Here is an 8,277-nt window from a genome sequence, read left to right on the forward strand (position 1 = left end):
TTAGAGGGTCAAATACAGAAAAATATGAATATCTAATCCGCACAATGTTTCTCTCTACCCTGCACAATTGAGTTACATTGCAAAAGACAAATCATCGGTTTTCTTGAGGTGAGATGTCACTTCATGAACAGATCAGGCAAAAACACAACTCTGAGCACTTAATCGATCAGAGAAATGAATTAGCACAGTAAAACATGTTTCATGCACTCACATCCTTTTTACACCTCTGATTGAATTTCAAGTTTTTTTAATTTACTCACATGCACTGGTAAATAAAACTCTTTATTCAAAAGCTGAGCAAACCATAAAAAGGGCATTTCTTGAAAAAACAAGGTTTTATTCATTCATTTGTTTTTCACCCCTGTTTGAGTTATCATTAAAATTACAATGACTTCTTGATGTCATTATACTGTAGGTTATTTACATCAGTGCTTTGGCTTCTAGGTTCTATGATTCAGTACAGCCTGTAGAACAGAGATGATGTCTGTAGGATAAAAACATCTGACGAAAAAAAAAAATGATTTATGCATAAAGCTGATATTTTGCAGCCTCGGTTTTCATGCATATTTATATTTTCCTATTTCAAAATGTCTTTTGTGAGTGGATTTCCAAGCCTCTGATTGGCCGATGAGAATATCAAGCCCTTTGATCATTGGTTTTCAGTCACAGTCTGTGATTGACGGTTGAGAACCTCCAAGCTTCTCTGTTCTGTATTAGTCGCTACTGTCGTCTCCCACCACCATGTGACTGTACATCTTCTGCTGTTGCTCTTTAAAGGAATCCTTCACCCGCCCTCGCTTCAAAGCTCCGTCCCTGTGACACAAACACATAAACTAATGTGTCTTGTCCACACACACTGTCTTTCAGTATTTCAGTAACTTCATGATATGTAAATGGTAACTTTGGAGCAGGAAGCCCCAGAAAAAGAACAGGCATTATTCTCTTCAGAAATGTGTGCTTGGAACGACACCAAATATCAATTCAAGAAATCACTGAATAGTAATGCACACACCAGGCCAAGTCCACTAAACCGCCTTGTTGGGCAATGGCGGATTTCACTCGGTTGGCAAACTGCACAGCATTCTCTCCCTCCTGTGCACAGAGGAAATAAGAAAGTGGCGACAGCTGTGGCACAAAATCTGTTTCTCAATCAGTTTGATATAAGATGTGAAGAAGCAGAACTTGTTATTCTGTAAATGATTTTCTCACCTCCTGTGTCATGGGAGGCATGTACCAGACGTTGCACACGATGGCCCAGCTGGTCATCATCCGCAGCAGATAACTCACCATGTTATACTTGCTGCTGTTCCAAAATGCATCTCCAAACTGAGGGTCGTACTGCAAATCACACATACATGGACATACTGTATGAAAAAGGCTATTGCCCGCAGTATTTTTAAGCATTGCATGCATGTTGCACTTTAAATACAGCCACAGATATATTACCTTTATGGCCAGGGGGTAAATAGTTCCTCCGATTTCGAAGCTGCCCTTTTTAAACATCATTACTGAGGTGTTGTTGACGCATGTTCCTGCGGGGACAACCAGGTGCAAACATTACAAGGTCCTTTTATGACCTCTTAAAATTTGACATAGAAACAGAATGTGACATAGCAGGACGGGTCATAAGACTGAAACTCAATCTCTGTGTGTCTCACGCTATTTTTACGCTCTTACCTTCAGGGAATATAAGGATTGGGAGTTTTGTTTTGTCATTAACATGATCTCTTAACCTGGGAAGGAGAGAAAATGAAAGAACTGAGCATCATTCAAATTTTCAGAGGTGGAAAGCATGTTAGAAGGGGGGAAAGAAATTGTTTATGAACTTATCAAGCGCCAGGTGATTGTTGTATTTATGTGAAGTGGAAGAACAATTTTAACTGTAATTTAAAATAAGAAAGCGTTTGTAAACTAAAAACAAGTCTGTGTACTTGATGTAGCCTAGTTTAGGTCAGAATGACTTACACTGGGTTCACACCAAATGCTAATTAGGCCCGATTCACATTTCGCGTCTTTTTTGCGAACATATTCGTTATTTGAAATTAAGACGCGTGGCAGCCACGTGCAAATAGGGTGCAAAGCATATTTTTTTAGGAAATTTGTCAACTTTTCAGAGCCCGTATTCAGCTCGAAATGTGAATCGGGCCATATGCTGGGTTCACACCAAACAATCTCATTCCACGCTCTTTATTACGCACACGAAAGACGCGATCTGACAAACATCTTCAAGCTTTAGGGAAGACGAGATTGACACACATTCCACTCGATTGTGCCGCGATTTGGCATTTATAGCCGTCTTTGCATTGAGTTTGTATGCTTAATTCTCGTTTGGTGTGAACCCGGTGTAAAACCTTTGGCACGAGTAAATTAGGGCCCTACATACAAAGTCAATGCAAAGACTCGATGCGAACACGCGATAGGCGGTGCGAATGACGTGAATCTGGTGTCGTGATTGCCGCTAACGAGTAATAAAGAACGCCAAATGAGATTGTTCATGGTTGGTGTAAACCCAGCATTAGTATATACTTTAAAGTGTTGTAAATGGCATAATCAAATCATTAATGATCAAAGCTATTGATCCGTAGTAATTTATAATATACACAACATAATAGATATACACGATATACAGTTAATAGCAAAATATTCAAATATTTACAAATATCCCTGTTTAAAACTTTGAAGTATGCTTTGAGTGCAGAAACATACTTAAAACTAGACTCAAGTAAATTATTAAAATGATGGCTAAATAGAAGCATAGTAGTATACTTAAAAATACAAATAGTAAAATATTAATTTGATGTTAAGTTCACTTGAAGAAACCCTAAAAGTTAACTGAAAGCATACTTTAAAGTGTAATCAATTAAAAAACGTCCTTCAAGTATTGAACACAGTATACCTAAAAGTGTACTTGTAGTATAGTTGCATTACAAACAAAAAATGTACTTGTAAACTATTTAAATACTAAAAGTTTACTGCTGTTACACTTAAAAGTACACTTTCATTAACTAAAAGGTAGGCCAAATTAGTCCCAAGGAGTACTGAAATACTACACTTACATTACTAGACTACTAGTACATTGATATTACTATACTTAATAATACAATTTAACTTTACTTAAGTAGCCTCTACATATGCTTGAAGTATGGTTGTTTGTAATTGATAGAATGAAAAATAAAAACATGTTTAAAATGAAAGTTATTAAAATCACCATATGTTATGTTATAACTATGTATATAACTTATATATAAACTAATAATATAAAGGGTGTATGATACTTTAACTTAAGTTGTTTTATTAGACCCCACAACATTAAAAATAAATGTATGTTGTCGATATATTCTTGTTTATTCAAATGATATTTGAGTTTCAAATCTAAAACACAATGCATGTCAGAACAGCTTGTGCTGTTTTAAATAAACATGCTTTACACATGCAGCTGACTCAGAGAAACATGACCAAGCATGCAACGGAGAGCTAATCTATCGAACAAAGAATGCAATGAATTTACAAGCTTTCTGGGATAGTAAAACATTTCTGATCTTAAAAAAAACTCAATATCTTAATTTAAAATGTTTTGTTGTATCATACAATAGAACGGAAGTCTTTTGTTGTACCTCTGTGTCACCAGGTGGCGGTCCCTCATCTCGGCTCTCTCAAACCAGATGTGAGGACACGAGCGCTCCATGGCCCGCTGGATGACGCCCATTAAACCACCGTGAACCTGCCCGACCTGATCAGAAAACAATCACACCTGCCCATCTTCCTAAGATTATTGTCTCTTTAGATTATCTCACGTACCATAGCATAACAGCCATCATTAGCCAGAATGACGACATCAATGGGTGAAGTGTGATTGGCCACACATATTCCTCCCTTCTTTGGTCTGTTCTGTCTGAAAAAAATCACGCAGTTGGCATCATGACGTTTTCTATACATATTGACTTCACGTGTCTGCCTCTGCAGCAGTTATCAAGGTTTTGGAAGAAATAGATGTAAATCACATTACTGTTCATTTATAATCATATTCGAGTCCTCAGACTCACTTTTTGTGGTAATGAATGGTTGCTGACAGCGATCTCGCACAGATTCTGTAGCACATCAAGTGGACGAGTTCACTCAGCCAACCCTTCACCCTAAAAACAACACGACATTACAACGAATATGATTGTCAATAAAGTGACTGGTGATATAAAGGGTAAAAGTGAATACGTGTGCTATGTGACACCATGCGCTTGTGAAGCATGATGTTTTTACCTGCAGTTAGGGAGAAAACCCACAAGAGTCGTGCCAATCACCAGCCAACTTATGCCTATACCTGCCAGTGTGACTCTAGAGAAATAACATCATAAAAATATTTATAATATTTATCAAAAAGGTGCGATACATCATTTAAACAAACAGTTCACCCAATCTGTCAACAATTACCCGCATTAAAGTAACAATAATCTCACGATTTAACACAATTTATGACACTATGTTCACAATTATGATATTATTATCATCATATTTTTAAACAACATTGAAAATACAACTGATTTCCCCCCAAAATTAAGATATTATTTTGTTGTACATGCACAACAACTACACAAAAAATACAACTGAATTTCGAAAAGAATGAAACTTTATAAAACACTAAAAGCACAAAATAAGAAAATAAGAAAATGAAACGTTGTATATGATTGCACAAGTCTCGACCAATAGGTTCAATCAGGCGTTTTATAGCTCTTCAATACATAAATCACTTTTTTATATCATGATATGTCACGCTTTTTTATATTTATAGAATATTTATGCTTTCATGATGATTATTACACTAAATAAGAAAATATTGATTAAGAGCCTCTTAATCAAGGGACGGTACACCCAAAAGTGAAAATTGTGTGACATCATTTACTCGCCCTCTTGTCATTTCGAACCTTTGCGACTTTCTTTCATCCGCAGAACACAAAAGAAGATATTTTAATGAAAGTTGGTAACCGATCCCATTCACTTTTATTGTGTGTACACAAAACGGACGCAAATGAATGGGGTCCAGTTAACAACATTCTTCAAAATATCTTCTTTTGTGTTCCGCGGAAGAAAGAAAGTTATACAGGTTTGAAATGACAAGAGGACGAGTAAATGATGACAGAATGTTTTATTTTTGGGTGAACTGTCCCTTTAAGAGCGTGAAGATGTTTGGTTTTCATACAGGAAAGAAATTGAATGCCTCATTAACAGAACAAAACAATAAATAATCATACCAATACACAAGTATGCAGTGAGTGTGAATGAATATACAAGTACCTCAGAGGAAGAAGTATGCAGTATCTCAAAATCACACCGACTCCCCACAGTATAGTGAGTCTGACTGAGACGTACTGAAAGTTGTTGTTTGTTCGGGTGAGAAGATTCCAGGACACCAGCTCCTCTGAAGTGAATCTCTGCGTGACGTCATCCTCCACGATGCTTTCAATGCCTTTCCTGGTAAAGTAAAGCACATCGCTCAGAGTAAAGTCTCCCTGCTCCGCCGCCTTCGGTCTGTTCCGTCTCAACTCCTCGATCTCCTGCTCTAAAGAGGAGTCATCTCGCTGGATCAAACCTGAATAAAACACGACACAACGAGACATGTTGATTTAACGAGCATTGTTTATGATATATCCACATTTTCGATAGGAAAACATGTAGTCCCTCCGCAAACTTTTTTCCAGGTTGAAGAGCTTAAACAAGCAGAGCAAATTTTTTTGGCCGGAGCAGCGGTCATATGATTTGTGTATAATACACCTGAAATATATGATGCATTGTGTGAGGATAGATGAAAGTTTTATGCATCCAAAATCATTATAGTTTTGTGTTTTAGTGTATTTCTTATTTATATTTTGAATTTAATTTAATTTTGTATTTTCAGTTGTAATGGTAATTCTAGTTTAATTATTAGCAAATTAGATATGCGCTTTGGTCATTTTATTGTTTATTTGTTTGTTTCTTATGTTGCTAATTTATTTTAGCTTTACTTTATTTTTTACTATTATAATAACTTCATCAAAATATGTAACCTAAACATTCTTTATTCTTTTTCCTCAGACAACATTTTGAGTTTTCATTTATTTTAAGTAGGGCTGAATATCCAGAATAAAAGTTTGTTATTACGAAATATATGTCGGTGTACTGTAAATTTTATTTTGTATTTATGAACACATACATATGAATGCATATATTTATAATTTTTTTTATAAAATATAACAATTGATAAACGTTTATTTAGAATTTCAATTACAAGTAAATATAAATTAATTAGGGCTGTCAAAAGATTAATCGCGATCAATCGCATCCAGAATAAAAGTTGTGTTTGCATAATATATTTCTGTGTGCTGTGCATAATAATTTTGTATTTATTAACAAATACACATCCATGCATATATTTAAGATTTTTTTTTTAATTAAACATTTATATATTATTTCAAGTGTGGGTAAATATAAATAAATACATGTAAATATTTCCTAAATATGTATGCATGTGTATGTGTTTGTATTTATAACAACATAATTAATATGCACAGGACATAGACATATATTATGTAAACACAAACTTTTTTTCTGGATCCGATTAATCACGATTAATCTTTTGACAGCCCTAAAATTAATACATTTAAATATTTCCTAAATATATGGACAAGTATGTGTATGTTTTGTGTTTATAAATACAAAATGAATATGCACAGTACACAGATACATATTATGTAATCACAAAACTTTATTCTGGATGCCATTTATCGCAATTTAATTTATAATAATATTAATTTCAATAAACCGAACTGTTTTAAAATTTTTAATAAACTATAATAACTGTAATAGCATAAATGGACATTTGTCCCTTTAAAATGACTAGGCACTGTGAATGTGCTCCTTGTTCCCTTTAAAATCATTGATGCTTTAATCAGGTCAGATTAAATAATCAGTTCTGATCAGTCAGGTATTGATAAACAGCTGAAAGAGGGCGGAACCGGGCTAAAGTCCACTGTCAGTGTGAGAGAGAGAGAGTGACGCTGTGGTCACATTATTACTGCAGAAGAAAGATAAGATGTGAGTCTTATCATTACATCAAAACGACATCATTTATCTCATCAAGAGGGACGATTATCCCAAGTACCCTAAACCCCTGAAGAACATGTCAGATTTTGCTACCAAATCAACAGCATAAATGCAAAAATATGATTATTTCTTGATTGTTAAATTTAAGCACAACATGTCAATGGACAAACTGTAATGAAAAGAAAAGAATGTATGTGTTGTGTATGTGTGTACCACCATTGGATGAAGAATGTTTGAGTATTTCTTCTGCTCTGCTTGCCCGCTGGATTCTATGTGTCGCCCACTGTAAAACACAACATCACAAACACACACACTTAACATAATAGTCACTCACCACTTACAGAACCTTAAACACTACAACCTTTCCCTTATACACACAAATCTATTTTAATCTAAAATGTTGACTAAGATAGAACATGTACATGTGCTATTTGTCATTTATATGTGCACGTCTGTATGTACCTCCAGGGTTTTGATGAGAATCTTCATGTATGTCTCTGTGATGCCAAGAGAGATGCCGAACATGGCCGGTAACATAATCAAGAGCACCAAACATTTAAACCAAATCATGAGGACAGGGAAGAAGGAAGCCCAGAAGTCTTCCATCATGTCACCTTAACAGAGCCCTTACACACAGAATATACGCTGAAAAACAACCATATACCATCAAACACACAACAACCAGCATAACATAAACATCAACATTTCTTATGAACTGCTCATGATCTCAGTCAAGACAACATGAAGTTGAGTCATAAAACAGTGAAACACAGCAGACTTTCTTCGTTTAATCTCAATCAACAGAAATGAAATAAACTCTCACCAGATCTCATTGATTGACAGCAGCACTAAAAGACAAAAAGCAGATGATATTCCACACATTCATCGTCCTGTGCGGGTTCCTGGAGCTTCAGACGTTTTAAAGTTCACTTGAGGAACTGCTGCACACACACACACACACACACACAGAGAGAGAGAGAGAGAGAGAGAGAGAGAGAGATTGCGAAATAACTATGAACAGACGCCCAGACCTGTGAAATGTAGAATAAAGTTCATCCGATCAGCAGAAAAGAGCAAACAGCGCCCTCGTGAGGACATGACCGGCACAGCGCTTGGAAAAACAAATATATGAATGGTTTTGGGGAACGTTGCGTAAAGAGTTTTTATTATTTTAGTAAGTTTCAGTGTGTTTACTAAGCAACATTT

General features: G+C 35.5%; 1 protein-coding gene across 2 annotated transcripts; it reads right to left on the bottom strand.

Moving 5' to 3' along the window:
• Window positions 1-263: 263 nt before the first annotated feature.
• agpat9l (1-acylglycerol-3-phosphate O-acyltransferase 9, like) lies at window positions 264-8,053 on the bottom strand. 2 transcript variants are annotated; one of them, XM_056745079.1, is made up of 13 exons: window positions 7,895-8,053; window positions 7,534-7,716; window positions 7,288-7,354; window positions 5,287-5,581; window positions 4,255-4,329; window positions 4,044-4,133; window positions 3,799-3,892; window positions 3,615-3,730; window positions 1,678-1,733; window positions 1,447-1,532; window positions 1,210-1,338; window positions 1,013-1,092; window positions 264-813 (listed from the first exon to the last, which is right to left on the bottom strand). In XM_056745079.1, exons 2-13 carry the CDS (start codon window positions 7,678-7,680, stop codon window positions 714-716), a joined length of 1,335 nt encoding a protein of 444 aa, XP_056601057.1. In that variant the 5' UTR covers window positions 7,681-7,716; window positions 7,895-8,053; the 3' UTR covers window positions 264-713. The 2 variants fall into 2 exon arrangements, with proteins under 2 accessions (XP_056601057.1, XP_056601056.1); XM_056745078.1 differs by having other exon boundaries at window positions 7,285-7,354.
• Between the last annotated feature and the right edge of the window lie 224 nt (window positions 8,054-8,277).

This window comes from Triplophysa dalaica, chromosome 4 (genome assembly GCF_015846415.1).
Source record: "Triplophysa dalaica isolate WHDGS20190420 chromosome 4, ASM1584641v1, whole genome shotgun sequence".
Taxonomy (NCBI): Eukaryota; Metazoa; Chordata; class Actinopteri; order Cypriniformes; family Nemacheilidae; genus Triplophysa; species Triplophysa dalaica.

Coding starts and splice junctions, on each gene's coding strand:
- agpat9l (XM_056745078.1), bottom strand. CDS start 7,680: ATGATGGAAGACTTCTGGGCTTCCTTCTTCCCTGTCCTCATGATTTGG. Junction 4,330..5,286: donor TGCATACTTCTTCCTCTGAG/GTACTTGTATAT, acceptor TTATTTCTCTAG/AGTCACACTGGCAGGTATAG. Junction 3,731..3,798: donor ATGATGGCTGTTATGCTATG/GTACGTGAGATA, acceptor TTTTCTGATCAG/GTCGGGCAGGTTCACGGTGG.